General features: G+C 53.8%; 1 protein-coding gene across 1 annotated transcript; it reads left to right on the forward strand.

Moving 5' to 3' along the window:
- Positions 1-4,194: 4,194 nt before the first annotated feature.
- Positions 4,195-25,553, forward strand: E2f2 (E2F transcription factor 2). The gene is made up of 7 exons (XM_047560004.1): positions 4,195-4,869; positions 10,527-10,632; positions 13,221-13,440; positions 14,212-14,370; positions 15,332-15,446; positions 17,057-17,249; positions 22,715-25,553. The coding sequence occupies exons 1-7, from the start codon at positions 4,621-4,623 to the stop codon at positions 22,972-22,974; spliced, it is 1,302 nt and encodes a 433-aa protein (XP_047415960.1). The 5' UTR covers positions 4,195-4,620; the 3' UTR covers positions 22,975-25,553.
- Positions 25,554-27,937: the final 2,384 nt, after the last annotated feature.

Here is a 27,937-nt window from a genome sequence, read left to right on the forward strand (position 1 = left end):
CGTAAGGAAGCCAGGGCTGGGGTTTCATGCATTTAGAAGCTTTCAAATAGTGCTTACCACGTGCCCTTCGCTGTTAGGAAGCCTGTGAGCCTCACATTACCGTTTTTCAGTAAAGTGTTATCATTAGCAGAACTGCCTGCAAGCAAAGGCTTCTTCCCTCCCTCCCTCCCTCCTTTCTCCCTCTCTCTCTCTTTCTATTTGCAGGACTAGGGAAGGAACCCAGGATTCTGCGTACACTAGGCAAGTGCTCCACCACACTACATCCCCAGCCCTTTAAACAACTTCGTTTTTCTCCAACGACCAGAGTACTGTGTGTTTATTGTAGAACAGGAGAATCACAAAAATGGGGCAGAGATTCTTCTCCCTTCTTTTCTACACTCCTGATCTGGTTTCCCTCTGGCTTTGGATTCATCTGAATAGGTGATCCACCGAGGTTCCTGGAACAGGAGGTCTGTGCCTTCAGGAGGACTTTACCTGCAAGGATCTGAGATATTTTTCAGGAGAAGATCTACCAGCAATAAGCTACCCAGCAGGAATGGAAGTTTGCAGCTGGGCACAGAAGTGCATGCCTGTAATCCCAGTCACCTGGGAGGCTGAAGCAGGAGGATCACAAGTTTGAGGTCAGCCTCAGCAACTTTGAGGCCCTTTACTGTCTGAGAGAGAGATAGATAGAGAGAGACAGAGAGAGAGAGAGAGAGAGAGAGAGAGAGAGAGAGAGAGAGAGAGAGAGAGAATTTGCATTGGTTTGGGGGCGTTTCCAGGGGTTTCCAGGGCTATCTGGGCCTGGCTGGGACAGGGAATTCCTCATTCATCAGCTCTGTGGCCTCAGGCAAGTTGCTTAATGCCCTTTTGCCTCAGTTTCCTCAACTGAAAGATAGTCCCATCATCTCCAGTTCATCTAGTTGTGGGACACAGTGTCCGTCTTCAACAATGTCTGCAGCCCTGGAGCCCCTGGCTCAAGGGTAGAACATACCCTCCTTCGCAGGGGTTCTGGGACTGTTTCTTTGTTCAAAAGACCAAAGGAGACAGATCTGAACTCAGATCCTGATTTCATTTTTTGTTGTTGTTTTTGGTGCTGGGGATCAAAGTCACGGTCTCACACATACTAGGCAAGTGCTCTCCCCCAAGCCACATCCCCAGCCCCCCTGATTTCTCATCTCTAACCAGAACTTCGCCAGATCCCTTTACACATTTCAGTCTCAGTTTCCTCCTCTATCCAAATGGAACCTGTGTTATCCGGTAGTCAGGAGGTTTCAACAAAACAATGTATGTAACATGTGTTGCTTGGTATTTACATCAAGCATGTGGGTGCCTGGCACCCCCCTAAGGATATCATATCCAACACTCTATTGAATCCTCACTGTAAAGGGAGAGGTCACTTTTGCCATTCCTATTTCAAAGATGAAGAAATTGAGGCTCAGAGAGGTTCAGTGACCTGACCAAGATCATGCTTAGAAAACCTGGAGTAAGAATTGGAGCCCAGCCTGGCACAGTAGCGTAAGCCTGTAATCCCAGCATTTCAGGAGGCTGAGGCAGGAGGATCACAAGTTCAAAGCCAGCCTCAGCAACTTAGCAAGGCCCTAAGCAATTTAGTGAGACCCTGTCTCAAAATAAAAACTAAAAAAGGGCTGGGGATGTGACTCAGTGGTTAAGCACCTCTGGGTTCAATCCCTGGTATCAATGAAAAAAAAAAAAAAAAAAAAAAAGAATTGGAGCCCAGGGAGACAGGCTTCAGATCCGCACCCACACCTCTTGCAGGAATTTGTCAGTTCCCAGGCGGTGAAACTCTAAAGTCAGCCCCAGCTGCCCGAAACTCAACCACAGGGAGCTGGCTCTGGGCCCCCTCGCTGGCTCCCTTCTTTCCTCTCAGCCTCACCCTGCCACCCCCATTTCCCTCCCTGGCCCTGGGGCCCTGCTTCTTCCCCAAACCTGCTCTGCCACAATTCCTTCCAGGTTCCCTCATCTGTAAAATGGGGATAATAACAGTGCCTGTCTCAGAGGTGTGTTGTAAAGATCAGAGGAGATGTTCAAGGTGCAGTGGCTGGAGCCCGGCACATGGCAGATTCTCAATAAACACAAGTGGTCATCAGCACCATCATCATTTTAATAATGTCTCAGAAGTCCTGGGAAATAGGCTGTGGGGAAGCATTATCTGCATTTGATGGTTGAGGAAACTAAGGTTGAGAGGGTGGAGGAACAGTCATCCAGGTGCTCAGCTAGAAAAGAGAGAGCAGGATTTTATCGAGGCCTCCTGACTTTCTGATTTCAGATCTCATTAGCTTCTGCTACTCTGCTGGGTAGATAAGTGAACCGTAATCAATATTTATTATTTACCTATCGTGTGCCAAGCCAGGCCCTGCATGCCGAGGAGCAATCAGAGATCTGATCTAGACCCTTCAAGGAGCTTAGAACCTGACAAACGAGGCATGGAACCAAAGCCTTGTTTGTTGAAGCAGGATACACTAAGGGTCCAAAGCAAGAGGCACCCTAGCTGAGAGAGGGAAAGCAGGCAAGGCGGGCTTCCTGGAGGAAGTGGGGTTTAAGCTGGGCCTCCAAGTATCAGTGAGATATGCAGACTAAAAGGGTCTGTACAGGGCAGATAAGGTAAGAGAGGTAGCAACAGCTGCCAATTCTCGAAGCCCCTTATGAACCAGGTCCTGTGCCAAAAGCTTTACATGCCTTATCTCATGAGATTTCCCCACAATCCCATAAGGTAAGTGGGATTAGAGAGGAGAAAACCAAGGTTTGGAGAAATTTTAAAACCTGCCTGAGGCCAGACATGGTGGCTCAGGTCTGCAATTCAAGCAACTCAGGAAGCTGAGGCAGGAGGATTGCAAGTTCAAGGCCAGCCTGGGAAACTTAGCCAGACCCTTGTCTCCAAAAAAAAAAAAAAAAAAAAAACAAAAAAAAACGGGGATGGGAGTTGGGAGTTAGTGGTAAAGTGCCCCTGGGTTTAATTGTCAGTACCAGAAAACAAACAAAACTTGCCTGGTGTCACAGCTGGTAAAGCAACAGAACCCCAGTTTCAATCCAGACCTGCTGTCAACAAAGCCTGGGCCAGATCACTGATGAGGTCTGTAGCTGGGAAGTGACTCCAGGTTTTGAATGCCAAGGCTCAGACTTGCATACTAGCCACATGGCACCAGGCAGGACTCTGCAGATCTGGAAGTGAGTGGCAGCTCTGCCCCTCACTACCAAGGTCACTTCTCTGAGCCTCTCTGAACTGGAGAAATGAGGAATGAAGGTTTCTGAATGAGGGAGCGAGGCTCTAGTGACAAAAGGATTGTCTAGGAGAAACCTAGAGATGTGCAAGTGTCCCTGAGTCCTCAGAATACAACTGTAAACAAGACACAGCTCTGTACTCTGGACCCTCACTCCAGCTGTGCCTACGAGGGGCAGGGCATGGTTTAGGAGAGTTAGAGAGAAACCATTTACTGGAACAAACAAGGACTCCAGAGCTGGATTGTCCCAGATTCTAGAGTCAGTTTTCAAATCAGTTTCAAGTCAGTTTTCTAATCTCTCTGTATGACCTTGGGTAAGTTATCCTGCTTCTCAGACTCTCCACCTTTCCCATAAGGATAATCATTGCTCTTCCCAGGACTGTTGGTGTAAATTAAATAAAACAACACATTTAATGATCTAGCATGGTGCTTGCATACAGTAGGTACCCAATAGATGTTAGTTTTCTCTGTGAAGAGGCATAAATGTTAGGATCCATCCCTCGTCCCCCTGCCAAGTGAGGTAACAGGTTCCTAGCTTTCATTTTAGTGGGAAAAGGGATATAAATGCATTATAATATAGCCGAACCATGCAAATTAACAAAGGGCCCTGTGACCTCGGAAATCCACTGGAGGGTCCAGGCTCAGGTTTGGATTCCATACCAGACCCCCCATCCCCAGGGAAGCCAGGCCCCTTTTTCAATGAGCTGCTCAATCCTGTGCTGTGGGTCCCGTCAGCTTCTATCTCAGTTTCGCGGGCTGCGGACGCCCGGCTACAGGGCCGACAGCAGGTGTCACGGCCCCTTTAAGCTGTAAAGCTCGTGTTGCAATCGTCGCTTCCAAGACCGGTCCTTTCCGGGGGGCGGAGCCTGCACGTGTTGCAGCAGCCAACCAAAGCGCCGCATTTTCCGCGGGAGATCTGAATTTCGCGGCACGCAGTTTGGCGCTAAAAAAAAGAGAGAAGAAAAAAGAGACAGAGAAAGGCTTGGGGACCGGAGAGCTAGCCGGGAGCGAGCCGGGCTGTCAGGGACCCCTGCCGCGTCCGAGCACGCCGCGTCTCTGCCCAGCCCGCAGGCGCCCGAGGCTTCTGCCCAGAGCCGGCCGGACCCCAAGCGCCCCAAGGCCTTCGGATCGCGGGGCAGTCCCGGGAGGCGGCCGCCCTCGGGGCGGGACAGCTCCTGGCAGTGCCACCGCCGCCAGGCGGTCTCCAAGCCGCGATCTCCAAGCGCTGCTCGGCCTTAGGCCAGGAAGGGAGGGTCCGGCCTTGCCGGGTAGACGTCCATTGGCGGCTTCCCCCGGCCTCCGCGCCATGCCGCCGGCTGTGTGAGTCGCTGCAGGCTCCGGAGCCCGCAGGTGCCCGCGGGCGCGCCAGAGCCGTTGGGTAGGGGGCGCCACACTCGCCATGCTACGCGGACCCCGCGCCCTGGCTCCGGCCGCTGCGCAGCCCCCAAAGGGGGTGACTTCTTTGAGCCCCACCGAGCTGTGGCCACCCGGCCTCAGTAGCCCCCAGCTCTGCCGGGCCACCACCTACTACACCTCGCTGTACCCGCAGACGGTGCCTCCTGCCGCGGCATCTAGCACCTGCCTCGACGCCACTCCCCACGGACCGGAGGGTCAAGTTGTGCGATGCTCGCCGGCAGGCCGGCTGCCGGTAATTCTGGGGACCCCCACTGCTTTTCCCTGTGCTTTTCTGGGTGGGGAATAGGAGGGAGGGTCTCCTGAGACTCAGTTTGAGCGAAGCAGGTTTGAGTTTGGGGGAGGGAAAAGATGAGCTTTCAGTTTCCAAAACAATCCATTGCCCCTAATAACTGAGCCAAAAAAAAACAAAAAACAAAAAAACCCTCGTTTTCTGAGTTCGGATGAAATAATCTGTCCCCTGTAGTGGGGTGTACTGGGCACAAAATTGGGAGTCTGGAGACTCAATCCAATGTCCTTAGTACCGGGTGACTCTGGAGAAGACCACAAGGCACTCAACATTGCCACTATTCATTCATTTCTTTATTGTTTGGTCCAAAACCCAGTACCCAGCACCTGCTGCTTGTCCCCAGGGCTGCGGATACCCTGGGGACTTAAGACAGGAAGATAGGTCTGGTGGCTCTCTCTGATCCAGTCTGGCTTGGACAGACTCCAGACTGTCCACGCAGCCAACTCCTTCCCAAGTATATGCCCTAGGTCTTTTCCCCAGCCCAGCCTTGGCTCCCAGATAGGCAGTAGCAGATGCAAATACAGGCAACCCCCTGGGGTTCCTGTTCAGTTGGGCTATTCCCTCATGCCCCTGCCCGTTGCCAGGGAGGGCCCAAAGTATGGTGGCATCCAACAGCACAGGGTGTGTTTTGTGGGAGTGGAATTCCTGGAGCCAATGTGAACCGAAACAGTCTTAGACTGGGGGTGGAGTGGGAAAGGGCCTGGGGGATTGGGGATGGGGTGGGGCTAGGGGAGCCTGGTTTTAGTCCTTATGCCACTAATCCACTGTATTTGGATGAGTCTGGGCCTCAGTTTCCTCTTCTTTAAAGTGCATGTGTGCGTGGGCTATGTGTGGGGCTAGCTCACCGTGGGTCACTTCCAGCTCCAGGTCCTTGGTTTTGGGAACATGCTCCAGTGAGAGGAAGTGGGGGTGTTGCAGTTGGCTCAGTTGTGTGTGTACTAAGTGGGTACCTGCCACTGCCAGGCCTCTGGTGAGACCTGTGCCAGTCAACAGGCACGGATTCCCAGCCATCTCTGATTGCAGGGAGAGCCCCAATTCCTGCTACTGGAATCAGGGTTTGTTTTACTGCCCCAGAGCATTTCCTGCCCATTATTTCCAACTAGGAGGGCAGGAGGCAGTGTGCTATCATCCTCATTTTATAGGTCAAGCAACTGAGAATAACCATTATTTTCCAGTGTCTTGTGTTCAGTATTTTATAGTTGAAAGCATTCTGTAGCCTCTTAAGTAGGTGGAATTAGTAGCTCTGTGTTACAGGTGAAACTGAAGGTCAGAGAGGGGATGTGACCTGTCCAAGGTCATACAGGGAGATTGGGTAGAGGGACCTGACCCACAGGCATCCTTCTATGCAGCCTTGACTTTCCCCAGTACTACTGAAATAGAAGCTAGTGTCCCCAGGGAAGGGGACTCTGTGGCAGGGCCATCTCTCCTCTGGCCAGCTGCTTTTAGACTCAGAGTTTCAATAACAGCTGTGGTTTTGAACTACTTTGAATGCTCCCAGGAGTGCATCTGTCTGAAACCTGTCCCAGGAGGGGCTCAGCAATCTTAGCAAGGACAGCCCTCTTTTACTCAGTGCCTCTCATATGCCAGACACCACTTGGCACTCTTCAAATTTGTTATCTTGGTCAAAATGCCTAGGATGAGGCACCTTGAAGGTAAGGAAATTGAGCAGAGTAGTGAAGTCACTTGCCCAAGTTACGAGCCAAGAAGTGGGGGACTCTGCTTGCATCAGATCCTGCTATAGACCTGCCAGGCCCAGGGCCCCCTTCTCCTGTGGGTGCCCAGATGCCCAGGGCCTCAGCCCCATCTGCAGGCCTGCCCCCTGCTTACTCATTTTACAAGGGTGTGACCTGAAGCAGCTCTAAACCCAGCCCTGGGTGTGGCTGCCCGCTTTGTGGCCAGGCTGCAAAGTGCAGGGTGAGCAGGATTTGTGGGGGGAGCTGTCCTTTAAAGTGTTGGCAACCTAGTTCAAGGGCAGGATGAAGGCTAGAACCCAGGTCTGCTTGCTCTCTGTCCAGTGTTCTTGCCACCACCTGGAGAAGACTCAGAAGATACTCCTTCATCGAGTCCCTCTGGCCAGGCACATGACATAATTCTGTTTCTGCTCTGCAGGAAGTTGTGAAGACAGTGGGATTCTGCACCATTCTGCAATGGTTCTCTTGTCTTTTTGTCTATATTTTCCAAATTTCCTTTGAGAACCATAAAAGAAAATAAACTTTTTTTTTTTGAGCTGGGGGTGGGAGTCTGGCTATGCTGCCCAGGCTCGCCTTGAACTCCTGGGCTCAAGGCAATCCTCCTGCCTCAGTCTCCTGAGTAGCTGGGACTACAGGTGTGTGCTATGCTGCAAAGGCTGAAAATAAACCTTCTTTTCTTGACCCCCACAAGGCAGATCAGGAGATGTAGGCTCAGAGGGGCCTACATCCCGGAAATCCCAGTCTGGCTGGCTGCCAGGTGGCACCCATGGGGGCCGAAAGTGAGGCTCAGTCCCTTCTGTGTGCTTCCACTCCTCACTGTCTAACTTAGGGGTTGGGAGAGACTTGGCTCCACTCTGTGTGACCTTGGGCAAGTCACTTCCCCTTTTCTGAGCCTGAGTTTCCTTACCTTGCTGCCAGTAAGGGGCTTGACCTGGGGCTTCCTATAGGTCACTGTGTTCTCTCTGAGGGTGGGCAGGATGTTCTTGAATTCTAACCAGGTTGAAGGGGCTGTCAAGGAGGCAGGAGCCTTCCTGGTCTCTGGGTCATAGGCCTCTGCTTTTCTTGGCCCCTCGCAGCTGTCTCTTTCAGCTCACCCTTAAACTTGACCCTTGCTGGTGCCTTAGTCCTGGCAGCTGCCTGCGTGAGCACTGGCCTGGGCAGGGCAGAGGCTTTTGCCACTCACTTGCTCACTCCTCAGCAGAGGTGGAGTGAATTGTCCCCATTTTACAGGTGGTTCAAGAGGCCACCTGACTGCTGCTCACCCACCTAAGAAGGGGGAGGCCGGGCTGTGAACTAGGTCGGTGTGTCCCCAGGCCTGTGATCAGCCTCTCCTTGGGGTTACTCTCTGCCACCTCAGTTCTGCAGGCTCAACCCAGCCACTGCCCAATGACTTCTGGGTAGTGCCTTGGTGTCGGAGGTGTCCCGAGGTGGGGGACACTGCTGCTTAAGGACCCTGGGAGTAAGGACTAGGGTCAGGGGGAGTAAAAGAAGGGAGGGGGCTCGCGTGTATGTGTGTAGTGACGGCTGGCTATGCCAGCTTTGGCCCCAGTACCAGCAAATCCTGGGGGAATGTATGTGGCATTGAGCTGAGACAGCTTTGCGTGGCCCTGGAGTCAGACGGACCTGGGTTCGAACCTTGGCTCTGCCTTTGCGTGAGCATGGGCGCCCGCTTAACGCCAGAGTCCTCTTGCCTGCCAGGAGTGCCAGTCCCACTGTGGCAGGACTGCAGGAGCATGTGCCCGGCCCCCTGCAGGTCTCTGCTCAGGGCCCTCGCGCCTCTGGCTCTGCAGGGGGTGAGGTTCTGGTGGGGAGCTGAGTGCTCTGGAGACTCTGGGGGCGTCAGTTCCACCTGTCTCCCTGCCCTTTGTATTTCTTACAAGGGATAGATGAAGGGACCTGGGGTGGGCGACCCTGACAGGCTGGACAGAGGCCGGGAGCTCACCAGCCTCAACTCCTTCAACTGTGAAGTGGGGACCGGCGGTGTTGGGAAGGCTCAGGGAAGTGGATTTTGAGGCTTGGCTCGTACTGCGCAATGACTGGGCTTCTCTAATGCCAGGATGAGGCTTGATTCCTAGAATCTAGGACTTCACCAGTTGAGAGGCAGATAAGGAATATTCAAGGGAGGTTCCAGAGGAATGAGCAGGGAGGTGTTTGGATTATGTCTGGGCCTGGGCAGGGGTGGATGAGAGAAGAGTCATATTCAGGCTCCTCCAACCAAGGAGCAGAGTTCCTCCAGTCAGTCCAGGAAGACTTCCTGGAGGAGGCAGGAGTGGGGGAGGGGAGCTGACTGCAGGAGTTGTCACCGTCCCCCCATCCCACACCTGTCAGCCCAGCTGTGCTTAGCAGCGGTTAGTAGACTCAGCCTGCTGAGCATGACCTCACCACCGAGTGTTAAAATAAGCCCTTAAGTCAGGGTGGGGGTGTCTGGGTAACTCAGGACAGGAGAGGAAGGAAATGGGCCCAGTGGCCCCCAGAACTGTGTCACGGAAGATGGTGAGATTGGATTTTAGGTGTGGGGCTGTGCATTTCCTGAATACCTACTGTGTGCTGAGTCACAGACTGAAAATTTTACAGACTGTCCTTCTGAATCTGTACAATAGCCCTGGAAGTATTATCTGCCCCATTTTACAGAGAAAGAAACTGAGGCTTCTAGAAGCAGAGCATTTTCCCAGGTCACATAGTGAGTCTGCAGAGGAGCTGGAGACTCCAGATGGCTCTCTGACCTGTGCCCCAGTGCCCCAGTGCCCTAGCCCTGGCCCTGCCCTGCCCCTGCCCAGCCCTAACCAGAAGGGAGGCCCTTTTCCGGGCAGAAAGGCCCTAGCTGGGCCGCGGCTGCTGGGTGGAGAGGAGCAGATGGGTCTGTGGTTTGATTTCCCCAGCAGGTGTTTCCCAAGCTTGCTGGGAATGGGGAGGGGCAGCAGGGGCCTCAGCTGCCTGTCTTTAAGACACTGGGGAAGGGCTTTGTCTGCTTCTCAGCAGAGAAAGAATGGCTAAAAGCCTCTTCGGGGGACCCTGGATCCCTCGAGGCAGAGCCCAAGCATGAGGGTGGGGGGTGTTTGCACTATTTCCCAGTGTGGACGCCTCCCTGGGGTGTGGCATCACGCCAGGAAGTCCCCAGGGCCTGGGCGGATGCTAGGCCACACCCTGATAAGGGCCAGCTGTGGGGCTGTGATGGGCATCAGCTGGCTGGGTCAGCTGTGTTTTGCAGAGGGGCTGGTCCTGGTCAACCTGACGTGGTTAGGCCTCATCTGCTACTTCCCCTTGTGTGTCCTCTGGGCCTGGGGCTGGGGGTAGAGGTGGCCTTGGGCCTGTGGTTAGGAACCCTGAGCCTTTGGCCACACTGGATTTGGTAGGGCCTCCAGTGCCTGGGCCTCAGAGAGGTTTATTTTATTTTACTTTGTACCAGAGATCAAATTCAGGAGCACTTAACCACTGACCACATCCCCAGCCCTTTTTGTTTTGTTTTGTTTTGTTTTCGTGGTGCTGGGAATTGAACCCAGAGCCTTGTGCGTGCAAGGCAAGCACTCTACCAACTGAGCTATATCCCCAGCCCCTCCCCAGCCCTCTTTATTTTTTATTTTGAGATAGGGTCTTGCTAAAGTGCTTAGGGCTTGCTAAGTTGCTGAGACCGGCTTGACTTTGTGATTCTCCTGCCTCGGCACCCGGAATTGCTGGGATCACAGGCGTGCACCACCATGCCCAGCTCAAAAATGGGATTTTTATTTGCCCTCAGGAAACAGGACATCCCTTTTCTGAACGCTTACCTCTCAGGTCATCAATGTCTCCTTACCAGTAAGTGTGGTCATGCTTCAAGGACTGGTGGCGAACAGGAGGTCGCTGCTAGTGCCCCAGGTCAGGGAAAGTCAAAAGACAGACCGGTTCTTACTGCATCTCTCTCCCTATATCTTCAAGGCCAAAAGGAAGCTGGACCTGGAGGGCATCGGGAAGCCAGTGGTCCCGGAATTCCGGACTCCCAAGGGGAAGTGCATTCGAGTGGATGGCCTCCCCAGCCCCAAGAGTAAGAGCTCCCAAAAGGCATCTCAGGGTGGGGGGGGGTGGCAGAGGGCAACAACCCTACCCAAATCATCAGGAGCAATATTTGCATTTTCTGGTTTATCAAGGTTCCTGTGTATTCTCCTGCTTGATCCTGTCTAAGGCAACGTGAGAGTCAGAGAGCTCAAGTGACTTGCCCAAGGTCACACAGCTAGTAAGTGGAGTCAGGGCTCAAGTCAATGGAAGTCTTGCCCTGCTTCCATACCACGGGCTGTTCCCATGAGCTGAATGTTATGACCGACACTTTGAGAGCCTGCTGTTTTTAAGTTTTTGTATTTAGTTCAGTCTGACCTTTTCTAATAGAGACAGCAGCTCAGGAATAGGGCTAACCAGGGTCTTTTCCCCACATCCAGAGAGCTAAGTATGTGATTCAAGGGGCCTTGAAGCTTGGATCAATCCAGCCTGGGCCATCCGTGAGGGTTTTGTTTTTGTTTTGGTGCTGGGGATGGAACCCAGGGGCACTTTACCACTGAGCTGCATCCCTAGCCCTTTTTTATATTTTTTTATTTTCAAGGCAGGGTCTCTAGCTAAGTTCTGAGGCTGACCTTGAACCTGTAATCCTCCTACCTGAGTCTCCTGAGGTTCTGGGATTACAGGCATGTGCCACTGTGCCTGGCCACCTATGAAGTTTTTAAGATCCTGAGGCTGTCCAACTGGAGATTTCCAAAAGCTAAATTGGAGGGGATTTCTGCCTCTCAAGACTTCAGTCCAAATTCTTGTTAAATTGGCAGTTTAAGCAAATGTGTGTGAGAAATGCCAGTTTTTCCAGAGAACTAATGAAGAAGGTATATAACTAGGTCTGTGTTAGCTTTTTTTCACTGTGACCAAAATACCCAACAAGAGCAACTTAGAGGAAAAATTTATTTTGGGCTCGTGGTTTCAGAAGTTCAGTGTACGGTCAGCCCCCTCCATTGCTCTGGACCCAAGATGAGGCAGAACATTGGGGCAGAGGGCATGGTGAAAGAGCACTGCCCGCTCATGACAACCAGGAAGTGGCCACAGGAAGCGGCCTTCTAGGACACGCCTCCAGTGACCCACCTTCTCTAGCCACACCCCACCTACCTGCAATACCACCCAGTTAGTCTTCAAAGTGGGATGGACCGTTTGGGTTACAGCTCTCATAATCTAGTCATTTCACTTGTGACTATTCCTGCATTAACACAGGAGCTTTTGGGGGACACCTCATAACCGTACCATCATAAGGTGGGACATGTGAGGGTCAGGAATCTGAGTGTCCAGGCAGGACTCTGACTTGACTGGTCACTCTTCTGTGAACTTTAGTCATCTTATCTGTAAAACAAGATACAACTAGATCAGGAATGAAGAGAAAGGTTCCTCTTCAGTTGATTGGTAGAGGCTGCCCAGAGCACTATATTGAAGGATTCTAAATTCAGCAGGATTAGTGAAAAACTGTGTTGATCAATTAGTGATGTCTGCCACGAGCACAGAACCTGCTAAAACAGTCTGTGTGCCAAACACTTGCTGTCTGTGCTTTAAAGAATTCTGCAGGTCCTTTCCTGAGGAATCTGAGAATCTCTAAAATTCAAGTTCCAGAACTAGTTTGACCACTCTCTTGCTATGTGACTTGCAAGTCACTTGATTGCAAAAGGCCCCTTATGGTTTAAGATGCTGTGGCTGAGATATAGTCTTGTGACATCCACTTCATTGAGGAAGGGATTTTTTTTTTTCTATAAATTCACCCCATTTGATGTTATATGACTGATTCCCCTCAGATAATGACAGGGCTACCCATGGAAAGAGAAGGCAAGTGTGTGTCTATAAAAATGTTCTCAAAATCAAGTTTGTCTCCAGACACAGTGGCACTTTGCCTGTAATCCCAGTGCCCTTGAAGACAGACAGGAGGATTGCAAGTTTGAGGCCAGCCTCAGCAGCTTAGGGACACCCTGTCTCAAAACAAAATATAAGAAGGACTAGGGATGTAGCTTAGTGGTAAGGCACTCCTGGGTTCAGTCCCTGGTACTGAGAGAAGAAAAAAAGAACTCCAACAAATCAGGTTTCCCAGTTCCCTCCCTACGGTAAATTCAAATTCCTGGCATAACTGACAGGATAGGATAATGGTTAAGAAGGAAGACCAGAGCCAAACTGCCTGGGTTAGAATTCCAGATTTGCCACTTTGTAGCTGAGTGAGCTGACCAGGTTACTTAACCTGTTGGTGTCTCCTATTCTCATCTATGGCGTGGGGATGGTTCTACACCAACCTTAAGTGGTGTTGTGAGGATTAGATGTATTAACATATAGAAAGTGCTCGCATCAGTGACCTGCACACAGCCAGCAGCTGCAGTTGATCCAGTTGCTCTGAGCTGTGGTGGAAAGGTGTCCTGAGTCAGGACACTTGTCTTCCAGTCTTGACAGTGCCCCCTGGCCTGACACCTTGAGCAAGTCATTTTGCTAGTAGGTATCAGTCTCCCTGCCTCACAGTGTTCTGTAGACTGGAAAGTGGGTGACGGAGGGTGGTACTTCAAGGGTGCAGGTCGGTGGAGATGGCCCAGGCTGGTCCTGCCTGAGCTGTGAGTGGGCCTTTCTCCTCCTCAGCCCCCAAATCCCCCGGGGAGAAGACTCGGTATGACACATCGCTGGGGCTTCTCACGAAGAAGTTCATTTACCTCCTGAGCGAGTCGGAGGATGGGGTCCTGGACCTGAACTGGGCTGCCGAGGTGCTGGATGTGCAGAAGCGGCGCATCTACGACATCACCAACGTGCTGGAGGGCATCCAGCTCATCCGCAAGAAGGCCAAGAACAACATCCAGTGGGTGTGAGTGTCCGGGCGGGGCCGGGCAGGTCGGCACCATCCTATGGGTGCACTGCTGTGGGCGGAGCCAGGGGCAATAGCCAATGGGTGTGGATGTCAGGGGCGGGGCCGAGGGCAGCTTCCAAGGGCACAAATGCCGGGTGGCTGAGAACGACCAACAGGTTTACATGCTGGGGCGGAGCCAATGGCTCTGAGTCGGGTGGAAGAGACTGGTGCCATGCTGGAGTGACAGTTAGGTGGGGACAGTGGAGAAAGACTTCTAGGAGGTGTAAAGGCCTGCAAGGACCCCAGATCCTTCCTGGTGTCAGGGATGTCAAGATCCCCAGCTCTTAGCTTAGAAAGTCCCCGGGGCGCTGAGTAGGCGTAACCCGGACTGCTGTCCCCACTCTAACGTCAAGGACAGACCTACAGCCCTGGCATGAACCCTAAGAAAGCCCTGGCAGGGGAGGCAGGACCAAGGTCACTCCCGTTCATTTGGGAGAGAGGCTGGCGCATCGGGATGGGCGGAGTTGAGAGCCCTCCAAAAATGGGGTTCAGGCCTTCACTCGCTTCTCCCCAGCCCATCCTCCAGCCTCGGGTTCCAATCCAGGGCAGTTCCCTGGGAGCTGTGCACGACCACTGATTTGCACAGCCCAGGGGACACCCTTGCCGGCTGTGTGGCCACCCTTGTTCTGGAGTTTCACCCGATCCACTGGCACGGCTCTGTGCAGCCACCCTGGAGTTGGGGCTCCCGGGATGTGGCTGATACTGACACTGGGGCTGCTCTCTTCCCAGAGGCAGGGGACTGTTCGAAGACCCCACTCGGCCTGCAAAGCAGCAGCAGCTTGGGCAGGAGCTGAAGGAGCTGATGAGCAAGGAGCAGGCTTTGGACCAGCTCATCCAGAGCTGCTCCCTGAGCTTCAAGCACCTGACTGAGGATAAAGCCAACAAGAGATATCCTTGTGGTGGGAAGGGTCGGGCTGCAGGGCCTGCTGCCTGTTTACAGCTGTCCAGAGGTGTTTCAGCCCCTCCCTGCAGGGAGTCTCTCTGCCTAGTGGTTAGACATACATGTTCTTCCTTTCTTAGGCTTTCTTCTCAAAATTTCTTCCTGTTAAAATTACTTTCTCATTAAAAATAAGACAAGTACATTTCTTTTTTTTCTTAAGATGGAGTCTTGCTAAGTTGCTGAGCCTGCCCTGGAATTCTGTGATCCTCCTGCCTCAGTCTCCCAAGTAGATGGGGCTACAGGCAGGACCCACCCCACCAGCTAGTACATTCCTTTAAATCGAGAAAACGGAGAGAAGGGAGCTGTCACCTTCCTGTAGGCATTGTTCCTTAACTGCACACCTGGGTGTGTTATTTAAATAGTTCTGTGCCTGCTGAACATTATTCATGTTACCCAGGTTTTCTCCACTTGGTGTATTACCATACAATTTTTCTATGTTGTTACATATCCTTCCTGAACTGTTCGGTTGACCCACATGAAGTCTTTGATATTTGAACACTTTTTATCTTTGAAAAAGAAACTTGGTATGGTCCAACTTCTTATTTATTTATTTAGGTGCTGGGGATTGAATCCAGGGGTGCTCTACCACTGAATGACATTCCAAGCCCTTTAAGTTGCTTAGGGCCTAAGTTGCTGAGGCTGGCCTCAAACTTGAGATCCTCCTGCCTCAGCTCAGTAGCACCTGGCATAAAGTAGTATTTTAAGATGATTTTTTTTTATCCATTTGCTTTCTAACGGGATCCAACTTGAAGAACAGATTATACTTTTGCAGTGTTTCTGAGATGTTTAAAGAGCTTTGAGAAGGTTATGTTTGGAGGCTTGGAAGAGGTGGGTGGAGGTCCTGCCTGGGAGACTGGAGGTGGGACTTCTGATCAGACAGTTACTTTTCTTGACTCTTCCTGCCCCTACACTGGCCTATGTGACCTACCAGGACATCCGAGCTGTTGGCAGTTTTAAGGAGCAGACGGTGATCGCCGTCAAGGCCCCTCCACAGACGCGACTGGAAGTGCCTGACCGGGCGGAGGTGAGAGGGCAAACGTGGTGAAGGGCAGGGTTGGACGGCTCAGGCAGCTCTCTGGACTCTGTCCCTGGCACTGCCCAGCCCTGAGTTTTGCTGTTCCATGTGGGTGCCCATGGCAGTATTGGTGGCCTCCAAGCTGGGGGCAGAAATGGCAGAAGCTGGAAAAGGTAACGGAGATGGAAATCTAGCCTGAGGAAATCTGTTCCTCCAGAGGTCTGTTCTGTCTGTATCCCACCTGCCCTGGGTGTGTGTGCCCACACTCAGCCATGTTAGTACTCACAAATCCTTTCCTTCTGACTGTGCTGAGGTTCAAGGTCAAAATTTCTTTGTGTATGTGTGTTTATGTGTTGGGGATTGAACCCAGGGGCGCTTGACCCCTGAGCCACATCCCAAGCCCTTTTTTAAATTTTGAGACAGGGTCTCACTAAGTTCCTAAGGCTGGCTTTGAACTTGCAATCCTCCTGCCTCAGCCCCCCAGTAGCCTGGCAAGATCAAAATTAACTCTCCCTATGAGACCTCCAGTGCCCTGACCCCAGCTGACCTCACCAGTCTCCTCTTCCATGCCTGCCCCATCCGCCTTTGCTGTGGCCACACTGACCTGTGTGCAGTCTCCTACCACACTGAGCACAGCCTTATGCACGTGCCGTTCCCTCCAGCCATAATGCTCTTCCCTCTCTCTGCCTGGTTTACTGCTACTTATCCTCAACATGAGTCACTTCCTGGAGGAAGCCTTCCCTGATCACCCTCTGACCTCACAGCCTCTTGTGCTTTCTCACCACACTAAGTCTCCCTTCCCCGGGACACATGTGGCATGGTGGCGTGAGCCTCCTGCTTCCTGTTGGAGTGTAGGCTTTATGAGCGAACTTTCTGCGTGCCTTGTGTCCGCAGCCCAGGGTCTGGCACATGTGAGGGCTCTGGAAGGAATTTGAAGGATGTGGAGCCTACAGAGTTGATGGAGGCCCATCCCTCCCTCAGAGGAGCTCAGGACCTCGTGGGGAAGAGACCCAGGCTGAGCAGGACATCCAGAGGAAGCCACCTGGGAGGGACAGCTGAACAGGGTCTTGAAGACTGAGCCATATGGCTGGGGAGATAGCTCAGTTGGTAGAGTGCCTGCCTCGCGAGCACAAGGCCCTGGGTTCAATCCCCAGCACCAAAAAAAAAAAAAAAAAAAAAAGACTGAGCCAGGTTTCCGTAGACCGTCCGTGTGCCCTAATGGAGTGTGTGCAGACACCCGCAGATTGTGTGGCTGGAGTGCGGTAGGGAAGGGACAGGGCTGAGGCCACGTCTCAGGACGGGGTCACTGCCTCTCCCAGCTGCATCACAAGCTCAGCCATGAGCTGGGAGGGGCGCTCCCCAAAACTACATGACCGGAGGCTCGGGAGGCTGATTTCCCAAGGGAAAGCCAAGGTGCTCTCCCTAGAACAGGATCTAGGGTGCTGGACAGCCAGAGCAGCGGATGGCCACCACAGGCCAGGTGGGACGCTCCTGGAGTCCCGCTCAGGGCTTGAGCTTCCTCAGGTGGACAGTGGCAGCCGCCTGTGTCTGAGCAGTCACACTAACCCACAGGTCAGCATCCAGCTGCCCAGGGCCATGAGCTTCTCTTCCTCTTGCAGGAGAACCTGCAGATCTATCTGAAGAGCACCCAGGGGCCCATTGAAGTCTACCTGTGCCCGGAGGAGGTGCAGGAGCTGGACAGTCCTGCCAAGGAGCCCCTCCCCTGCCCCTCCACCCTCAGCCCCAGCCCTGACTGCGCCCAGCCCAGCAGCAGCACCGGCCCTGCAGTTCCGGAGCCTGAGGCACCCTCAGGTAGGGCCCTCTGCAAGGGGACAGCAGTGGGGAGAGCAGCTGGCCTCCGTTTCCCTTTCCACGTTTGCATGGGTGCCCACGTCCTCCAGCAGCTGGGGGTGCGTGCGGTCACTGCCCCCGACATGTGCACCACACTTTGTGCTGTGAAGCACGTGGGCAGCGCTCTGGCTGGGCAGCCGGTGCCCCTCCCAGGCTCGGGAGGGCTCGGACCTGAACCCAGCTCTGCGGCTTTACAGCTGCGCGTCACCGAAGCTCTTGCCTTGACTTCCTCATCTGGAAGTCGGCTGTGGAGTTGATAAGCTACAGCTCTCTCCACAGGCAGTCAGTCCAGGTAGGGGCCCGACTGGAGGGCTCACCCTTGACTGGGAGGTGCGAGGTGCAGTTGGCAGCACTGGGGGAGAGTTCCTGGGAGCACGGAGGAAGGGGAAGTGCCCAGGAGCTTCCCGGAGGGTGGAAGTCCTCAGGTGGGAGCCTGTACAGGGCCCTCCTGCAGGCTGGCTTTTGTGTGGCTGGATCACACACCAGGCTGGACCAAGGTCCCGTGAGCAAGCATTCTATTTGTTTTCTTAGCAGAGTTCCTTTAAGTAGAACTCTAGCCTTTCAACAAAGGCAGGGCCAGAACTGGCCTGCTGGGAGCCAGGTGGGGGTGCTCCGCAGAGCACAGGTTGGATTCCATTTCTCCAGCTCAGCTTGATGAACTGTTGCCTGCAGGTCAAATCTGGCCTGCCGACACATGACCCATGAGCTAAGAATGGTTTTCATTTTTTATTTTTTTCTTGTGGTGCTGGGGATCAATCCCAGGGCCTCGTGCAGGCTAGGCAAATGCTCTATCCCCAGCTACATCCCCAGCCTGGTTTTTAGTTTTAGAGTTGGAGAGGTGTGACTGCATTACAGAGACACAAGTGTCCTGAAAAGCCCAAAATGCTCTCCAGCCCTGTAGAGAAGTTTACTGACCCTGATCTAACACAGCCCTTCATTTTACACATGAGTGCCCAGAGAGGGCAAGTGGTTTCCCTAAGGTCACACAGGAGTTGATGGCCGACCTGGGACAAGAGCCCATCCTCCCAACTCTTCTCTAGTGAGCTCCCTTGTGTTTGTTGGCCTTGTCCAGGAACCAGGGCTCCTCTTGCCAGCCATCTGTCCCTTTGGGCACCTCCCCAGTGCCTATCTCCTGCCCCAGGCTCGTGCCCCACCCTGTTTTCCCTCCCATTCTGCCTCCTCACTCAACTATTGGCATGCGCACGGCTCTCCAGAGGTAGAACCACCTCCACTTCAGTGTCCCCCGAGGCCGTGGGTGGAGGGGTTGACCCCACAGTGTAAGTAAGAGCAAAGCTTCGACCTCAGTTCACAGGTCAAGATCTCAGAGGAGTTGAGACTCGCACAGCTCAGTGGGGGAGCCAGCCCAATGCTGGCTTGCGGGCCACGGCTGCCCCTCCTCAGTCCTGTCCCTGTGAAGGTCGGAGGAGGAACACACACACTCCACGTTCTGGCCTGACGTGGACTCATTTTGAGGTCTGAGCACCAGAGGTCAGCCCGTCAGACCCAAAGTAGAGGCCACAGCAGTGTTGGGTCTCAGGACCTGGCCCTGATCTGCCGTCACCAGGGGAACTGCTAACCCCTGCAGCCTCAGTGTCCCTCGTAGGAGGGGTGGAGCAAGAGTTGCCTCTAAGGCCCCTCCAGGCTCTGACGCTCCAAGGGAGACCTACGGGTAACTGATGGCAGAGGATTTGAAGCTGGGAGATTTGGGTTTGAGGCTACCTCGCCTCTGAGTGACTCGGTTCCTGTAGGTGAGTCACTTTAACTTCTGCAAGCTTCAGTTTCCATGTCTCTAAGATAGGGACCCTTAAAATTCCCTCGTGGTCAGGTGGCCTGCACTTGTGGTCCCAGCTACTTGGGAGGCTGAGGTGGGAGGATTGCTTGAACCTGGTAGTTTGGGGCCAGCCTGAGCAACATAGCAAGACTCTGTCTCTAAAAAGAATAAACAAGGCCTGGCATGGTGGCAGACACCTGCACTCCCAGCCCGCGGGTGCTCTCGCTGTAGGAAGGAGCCTGCTCCCGCCGTGGCCGAGATTTCCAGTTACAGTGAGATATCTCAGTTACTGCTTCCAACTTCTTGGTGAGGCAGGTTCTTGTTTTCCTCGTGAGAAAACGAGGCCCTGAGTCTGTCGTCTGGCGAGAGGTAGGGCTGGGGTCACACGGCATTCTTGTTCCCGAGCCTGGCCTCTTCCTGTAACAGCCTCAATGTGCTAAACAGATGTCAGGGTTTGTCTGTAGGTCTGTCTGCCTGCCTGCCTTCTGTCCTGGGGATTGAACCCTGGGGTGCTCTACCCCTGAGCCTCTTCCCCAGTCCTGTGTGCTTTTTATTTTGAGACAGGGTCTCTAAGTGGCCAAGGCTGGTCCTCCTTCCTCAGCCTCCCAAGTAGCTGGGATGACAGATGTGCACCCCTGCCGATTTTTTAAATTCAGATTTACTTGACTTCTGGGGGCCTCTCTCCTCGTCTGTAATAGAGGTGAAGGCATTGGCTCCTTCAGGGGGCGTGGGTGTCAGAGGAGGGGCCTCACCTGGAGAGCAGAGCAGGCCTCAGGAGCCCTGGGTGAATGGAGCTGTCATTACTGACCGTTTGTTCCACCCTCTCCCCATCATTTCATGGTGGCACCGTCCTCTCTTCAGAGGGGAGGAATCGGAGGCTCAGAACCGTGAAGCCACTTGCCAGGTCACCCAGCCACTTAGAGGCGGGTCACAGTCTGCCTGCAGCGCTGTGGTGTCTTTGAAGCTGGTTTGGTTGGAGCGTAAGGAATGACTAATGGTGCCATTCCGAGCCTCAGAGTCCACTGGACAGGCGGTTGCTGGTGCCCCATTCCACGTCCCTGTGTGGGAAGCCACCTTCCTCCCTGGGTGAACATGAACGTGGTGTGCCGAGGAGTGGCAGATGTCCGGCGTGGCCGTGAGGGAGGCGTGAGCTGGCGGGGACGAGGCGGGCCGGGAGAGGTGGGCAGGGTCAGTCAAGGGTCCTTTCAGCCCTGGCCAGAGCCTGGGTTTTATCTCAAGCCAGAGGGAAGCCATTCAGGTTTTTCAGTAGATGGCTGGTGGTGACAATACAGCCAGGTGACACAGAGGAGGCTCCTGCCACCATGTAGGTGAGGGGCCTGGGCAAGGACCAGGACCACAACAGTGGGATGGAGGAGAGGGCAGTTCAGGGAGTGTGGCTGGGGGTGCGGTGACCAGTCCTGCTCCTGGTCTGGATGCAGGGGGGATGGCAGGATCCCGATGCTTCCTGGGAGCTGCCGGGCTAGGGGGAGTTAAAGGCAAGGCCTCTGAGATCAGCTGGGGGGTGCGGCCAGAGGAGAGTTAGGGCGCAGAGCCCGGGCCTTCCAGGCTTAGGAGCGGGAAGGGGAGGAGGATCCAGCCAAGGAGACTGAGCAGTGGCCAGTCTGAGGAAAACCAGGGGAATCTGCCTGGGAAGCAAAGCGTTTGAGAAGCGTGGCATGAACAGCTGCTGAAAGGTCTGATGAGTCGAGGACAGAGAGGGGTGGGGATGCAGGCCCAGCAAGGCCCTGGCTGCTGTCCCCAGCACTCGCGGAGGCTGGAAGAGGAGGCCAAAGAACCCAGCAGAGGATCCAGCAACATGGAGGTCGTGGGTGCAGTGACTTGTTGGGAACAGACCCCCAGATGGAAATGGGCTAAAGAAGAATAGTGATGGGGAAGCAGAAAGTCCACAGGCTTTCTCAAATATTTGAGGAAGTTTAGGATGAAATGGAGCAATAAGATGGCCTAGTCATTAGGTGGGGTCATGAGGTCAGGCAGACTTTTCTCCCTTAAGGTTTCTGAGAGTGTGGTAAGACCCGTAGTAGAAAATCGGCCAGTTCACTGTTTTCAAGTCTGCGGTGCAGCGATCGTTGGCATGTTCATGCTGCTGGGCAACCCTCACTGCCACCTGCTGGAAACTAATCCATTCCCTGAGGACCCTCACTCCTCCTTCCCCACACCCGGAAGCCATCATTCCACAGTCCCGGGATTTTGACTGTTCTGATATCCCTGAGTGGAGTCATGAAGTATTTGTCTTTTTGTGACTGGCTTATTTCACTGTCATATAACATCCTCAAGACCCTAACCCTAACCCTAGCCCTTAAGATTCCTCCATGTTATAGCATCTGTCGAAATTTTCTTCCTTTTGAAGACTGACTAATATTCCATTGCACGTATATATGCCCCATTTTGCGTTTCCAGTCATCTGTCAACAGGACCTTAGGTTGCTTCTGTGCACATCTTGCTGTGAGCATGAGAGGAAATGTGTCTTTGAGCCCCTGTCCGTTTTTCATTTCTTTTGGGTGCATATCCATAAGTGGCATTGCCAAGCCATATATCAATTCTATTTTTATTTATTTATTTTTATGGGGTGCTAAGGATTGAACCCAGTGCCCCACACATGCTAGGCAAGCACTCTGCCACTGAGCCACACCCCAGCCCCTTATATTTGAGACAGGGTCTCACTAAGTCGCTGCGGCTGTCCTCGAACTTGCTGGGATTACAGGCCTGTGCCGCTGCACCCAGCCCTCCGTCCATTTTTTTAATCGGGTTTTTTGCCTGTTGAGTTTGAGGAGCTCCCTGGGTGTATTCTTAATCCCTTACGAGATCCGTGATTGACATGTGTCTTCTCCCATTCTGTGGGTTGCCTTTTCACTCTGCTGATCCTGCCTTTTGGGCATGAAATCTTTAATTTTATGCTGGGTGTGGTGGAGCACATCTGTAATCCCAGTAACTTCAGGATCCCAAGTTTGAGGCCAGCCTGGGAAATTTAAGTGAGACCCTGTCTCAAAACAAACAAAAAGGGCTGGGGGTGGAGGTCAGTGGTAAAGAGCTTGCCTAGCGTGTGAGGCCCTGGGTGCAATCCTAGGGACTGCAAAAAAAATTTATTTTTTAAATATAAAGTTCAATTTATCTTTTTTTTATTTTAGTGCTTGTACTTTTGGTATCATATCCAAGAAACCATTGCCAGATCCAATGTCGGGAAGCTTTTGTTCTGTACTTTCCTCTACGAGTTTTCAGTTTTAGGTCTTAGATTTAGGCCTCCGGTTCCTTTTGAGTTCACTGCTGTATATGGCGTTAGATGAGGGTCCAGCCTCATTCTTTTGCCTGTGGATGTCCATTTTCTCGCATTGTTTGTCAGACAGACTGTCCCTTAGGGGAACATGCTTAGGAAAGTGGTGACTTCTCAGAGTGTATCTGTGCTGACGGGAGGGATCTAGGTGATGCGGGAAGAGGAAACCATCTCAGGGCCGACTGGGTGGCAAAGCCGGGGTGGGTTTTGAGAGCCAAGGGTAGTGGGTGGTGCTGGAGGTTTCTGGACGGGGTGCTGGGTGTGGGCAGGCGGGAGGAAGGAGGGTGCAGAGCTGTGCAGAAAGCAGGAAGGCTGTCCCGCAAGCTCGGGCCCAGGCATGACCTCTGTCTGTCTGTCTGTCTCCAGAACCGGTGCTGACTCTGCCACAGGGGCCACCGCCACCATCCCTCGTCCCCTTGGAGGCCACCGACAGCATGCTGGAGCTGCCGCACCCACTTCTGCAGCAGACCGAGGACCAGCTCCTGTCCCCGACCCTGGCGTGCAGCCCCCTGATCAGCTTCTCTCCGCCCTTGGACCAGGAGGACTACCTGTGGGGCTTGGATGGGGGTGAGGGCATCAGCGATCTCTTCGACTCCTACGACCTTGGGGACCTGCTGATTAATTGAGGGGCCCCAGCAGACCACCCCTCTCTACCTCCTCACAGACAGACTGACAGGTCTGCCACCCTCAGGGTGTGAGTCTCCTCCCTTCTCACCTCCCTGCCAGCAGGAGCTGGTGAGGAGGATGGGGTTGGGCCTGTCCCTCCTCTCCTGACCTCTGACCTCTCACGTGAAGGACCACAGGTCTAAATTACTAGGTTCAGGGAAAGGCCCTGCCTCCTTTTGAGGGGTTATGAGGACCCTTGATATTTCAAGAAGCACTTAATGCCCTTGTATTTATTTCAGGTTAAGTTTTGTTTGTTTGTTCTTCCTGAGTTTTAGCAGGGATTGTTCTAGTTTCTAGCAAGGCTTCTCCTCAGACAGGCCCATTCCCGCCCAGTGTCCAGGGGTGGGCCTTCCAGGGGCCTAGACCAACTCCTGGCTGTCCCCACAGTGGTGGGCATGGCCTCTGAGGAGCTGTCCAGTTTGCCAGAAAGCTCGTTGCACTTAGGCCTCGTGATTCTAGTCAGTGCCAGCCCTCGGCCTCTCTCCACCTGAGGTGTCAGCCTGGGGTTCCCGGTCTTCATCTCAGAGGAGGTTCTGGTCGCCATCTTGGGGCAGGCAGCTCTGTGGCTCCTGTGGAAATAGGAGCAGCCAGTCCAGGAGACCCCTTCCTTAGGGAATCCTTACCTGGTCATCACCTTAGAATGTAAAAGTGATCTTCCAGGGAAGCAGCAGGGAAGAGCTCCAGAGGAAAGCCGGCAGGACTGGAGTGGCCACCCTGGCAGACACCTTTCCTCAGTCGCGTGTCCAGGGAGGCAGAGGCAGGACCACGGGAGGTGGGCTGAGGGCAGGGCCCTGCAGGAAGCATGGCCCGAGGCTGCGCTGCCCTCCCCGCTCCCTGAAGGGGTCTTCACTGGAGACTGGGCTGTGGCAGTTAGTGGGACAGGCGTGTGTCACCCCTTCAGGTGAGGGGCCCAGGAGGTCTTTTGCCTCGCCCCCTCCCCCAGGGGCCTGACCATCCACAGTGTCCCTTGGCCCTCCCACCCAGCCTCCCGGGATGGGGGTGCTCGGGCTGAACGGAGGCTGGCCCTCTGGAGAGAGGTGCCGGGGTGCTGGCGAAAGGCCCCCACCCACCCTCAGGGAGCTGCGCTCCTCAGGGGCTCAGCCGGGCAGCACTTTTCTTTCTTTTGAAGTTTGTAGCATTAAGTTGATTTAAAATATGAAGTTGGCATCGTCGGGTTGCTTCTGAGTGGCCGGCTGGCCTGTGAAGTTGGGGGAGCTTGAGGGAGGGGCCTGGTGTGAGCTGACGTCCAGCTGGGACAGCTGGGGTTGGCTGGGCCTCCTCCCCGGCGTGGCCAGCGCTCGCGACGCCCCTCTCTCAATTCGGATGCTTTGTAGAAATGTCTGGTCTCCACTCCGCAAACCTCCCAGGGGTTTCCCCAGAAGCCCACCTGGAAGCCAGGCTGGGCGTGGCTTCGGCCCCTGGGTGGGGGTGGGATCTGGTTTGGGGCGGGCAGGGCTGGAGGTGATGTTGCTGTCCCGAGGTCTCTGCTGGGCTGCCCCTCAGCCACGCGCCAGCGCTGAGGACAGACGCTTGGCCTCCGTGCCTCGGGCCCTTCTGGAGTGTTCTTCCAGAATCAAATTGCAGAAAAGGGAGAAGAGGCCCGTGGGACCATCTGGGAAGAGTTGATGCTGAAGTGTAGCCAGACCGCAAGCTCCGTCCCCACAGGGCCGGACAGGGGGCCTTCCTGGGCGCCCGCGTCACACCCTGCCCGCAGGTTGAGGGGTCAGGCCTCTTTCTTGCCAGTAACAGTTGAAACCCCCGGATCCTAGAGCGCTTTGAGAACGCCATTTGGAGTGTTGATTTCCTTCAGGGCCACGTGAACTTTAAAACCGGGGCAAGAGAAAAGCCAGTGTCTTTCTGAAGTAGATGATGTGTGCCAGGAAATTTCTCAGCCCCACCAGCAGCCCCCAAGTCACTCATGTCCCCAGGGATATCCAAGGCGCGGGACCCCAGGGAACTGAATAGCATTAACTATTTAGTGGACTTGAAGGTTCAGAGATTCCCTGACACCACCCGAGGCGTCCCGACGCCCCCTCCACAGCAAGGCGTCCGCCGAGGCTGCAGGAGGGCGGGAGATGACCAGGGCAGTCCCGCTGTCCCTCCCCGCCTGCAGTGTCCTCAGCCCCCGTTCTGCAGTGGCCAGCGTGTAGTGAGTCAGGGTGCCCTGGCACCCTGTGTCGTGTGGCTTGGCGCATTTGAAGTGAAAGCTTTGAAGTTGTTTGGAAATGTCTTCCCTGTTCTTGTCGTTGTATCCCGAGGTCCCCCCCGCCCCCTGCCGCCCCCGTTCTCCCACAAGGACCCTCAGTGACCAGGACGGCCACCAGCCCAGCTAACCTACCGGCTCCTGCGAGACGTGAAAAAGCCTTGCAGCTGTTGTTTGTCTTGAGGGTGAACCGGCTGGAGGGAACTTGGTCCCTGTGCCTGGGACTCCATGCGGGTCACTTCCCTCTAGGCCGGGCTCCCTGGGTGGGCCCTGATGAGCGCGGCGGATCCTCCTTGTCTTGGGATGTTCGGGCATTAAAGCACAGCAGCCTGGGGACTCTGGATGCCAGTCTTTGTCCTGCTTTCTGAGTTACACGCATGACCAACTGTGGGTCTAGGGGTGGGGTGCTCTCCGCCAGGAACACGTTTACCCCGCTGATTGCCCCAGACGCAGCCTCCCCCCACCCAGCCTGGCTTGTCACCATACCTGAAATCTCAGCATGAAGACACCGAGGGGTGAGCAGCACCCAGATCTGGAACATGACCACCCTACCTTGGTCACCCTTGAATGGGCTGGGCCAGTGGCTTCCCTGACCGTCTCTGTGGTTCTGTGCTCTCCTCCATCCTGTCCTCTGCACCAGTGATTCTCGAGTGGAGGCCCCCGACGGCAGCACCACTGTTACCTAGGAACTTACCCAGGCCTGTGGACAATTCTGGGTCCTGGTGAGCCCTCAGGAGGGTTCTAGTGTAGCCAGAGTTGGAGGGCACATGCCCACCACGACCCAGAGAGCTTTCCAGAATGTTCTCAGTAGTCCCTCTACTTCATGCCCGCCCATGGCGCCTCTCTTCCCTCAGGAGGACCTTCGCTTGGTCACTGAGGGTCCTGCCATCTCTACCTAGTGTTCCAGCTCCCTCGGCCACTCCTTCCTGCCACCCACAGCCACACAGCCTGTGCTGGGCCTATGCACACACTCCTCTCCACCCAGGATGCCCTGTGCTCCAATCCCACCAAGCAGGTGCCTCCTGGGCCGCAAGGGCAGGGTCAGAAGCCTTTTGTGGGTCTCATCACAAACACGTCCTCATGAATGCTTCACCCTCAGATAAGGTCATTTACGGGTTACTGACTTGCGAGCGAGGCAGTGGGGAGGGGAGGTGGGTGAGAGCCAGGCCTCGGAGGCTCACCAGGCAGAAGCATGGTCACTAGTGATGAGACGGTTGGAGCAGTAGCGGGGGTGGGGCAGGGAGCCATTAGGGAAGGCTTCCTGGAGGAAGCAGTGTCTACGAGGATGAGCAGGAGTAGCCAGAAGCCTGTGGGGGAGAGGAGGCTCCTGTTCCAGGCTGAGCGATCAGTACTGTCCTGTCTCAGCAGATAAGGGCAGAGATCATGGGACACTGCCTGCCAAGAGCCAAAAAGAATGACCCCGAAAGCCCGCTGAACAAAGGGTCTACACAGACCTGGAGGGCACTGGGGTCCAGGGACCAGGTCTGACCACGGGAACTAGCTGCCTAACAGGGAGGGTCTGAGCTGGTCACCGGGTGAGCCGACGCGGAAGGCTTGCGCAGGGAGGCCTCAGGTCTGGAGCCTCAGCACCAGGGGAGAGGGCCGCCTTGGCCAAGGCTCCGCACCGTGTCTGGGCACAGCATGGTCCTCCACACGGCATGACCTCATTCAGCCACAGGACTGTGACGTCAGTTATCGCCAGTCAGTGAAGAAGGTCTGCACCCAGGGAGCCCTATGCATTGTTGGTGGCAATACAAGATGGTGCCGGCCCCTCTGGAACAGGATGAGCTGGGCACTGTGCACACCTGGAATCCCAGGGACGGAAAATAAGGCAGGAGAATTGCAAGTTCGAGGCCAGCCTCGGCGACTTGTTTGAGACCCTGTCTCAAAAAAGGCTGGGGATGTAGCTCAGTGGTAAAGTGCCCTGTGCTCAATTCCCAGTAACCTCCCCCAACACCCCCCCACACACACACACACGCACAAAGAAACAAGAAACAAGGACTGGGGTTGGGAATGTGGCTTAGTGGTGCAGTTCTTTCTTGCCTAGCATGTGTGAGATACTAGATTGGATCCCCAGCACTGCAAAAATAAGGAAAGTAAAGTAAAAAGATGAATAAAACAAACACAGAACTGAATAGTTCTCAGGGTCTACCTAAGAGAAATGAAAATACTTGCACATAGTGTTCACAGGAACATTATTCAAATTCAAAATAGACTTAAACTGGAAATACCAAAATATCCATCAACTGGTGAACAGCCAAAATTATTAGGTCCATACAATTAAATACTATTCAGTCATGAAAAAGGAATGAAGAACTGATACAGGCTATAGTATGACCCACAACAACATTAGACTAAGTGAAAGGAGCCAGTCACACAAATCACATTATATAATGACATTTATATGAAATGTCCAACATAGGGCTAACTATAAATGGCATGAGAGCTCTTAAGAATAGATAAGCAAAAATCCTCAACAAAATACTAGGAAACCAAATGCAGCAACATAAATAAGAATTATCATGGAATTTGTCCTAGGAATGCAAGTTTGGTTAATATCCAAAAAACAAATACACCATATCAGAAGAATAAAGGCAAAGTCATGTCACCTTGAAAAATACAGAAAAACATTTGGCAAAATTCAATACCCTTTACAGTTTGTTTGTTGTTTTTTGAGGCCAGTTCTCACTATGCTGCCCCAGCTGGCCTCTAACTCCTGG

This window comes from Sciurus carolinensis, chromosome 1, assembly GCF_902686445.1.
Source record: "Sciurus carolinensis chromosome 1, mSciCar1.2, whole genome shotgun sequence".
Classification (NCBI taxonomy): Eukaryota; Metazoa; Chordata; class Mammalia; order Rodentia; family Sciuridae; genus Sciurus; species Sciurus carolinensis.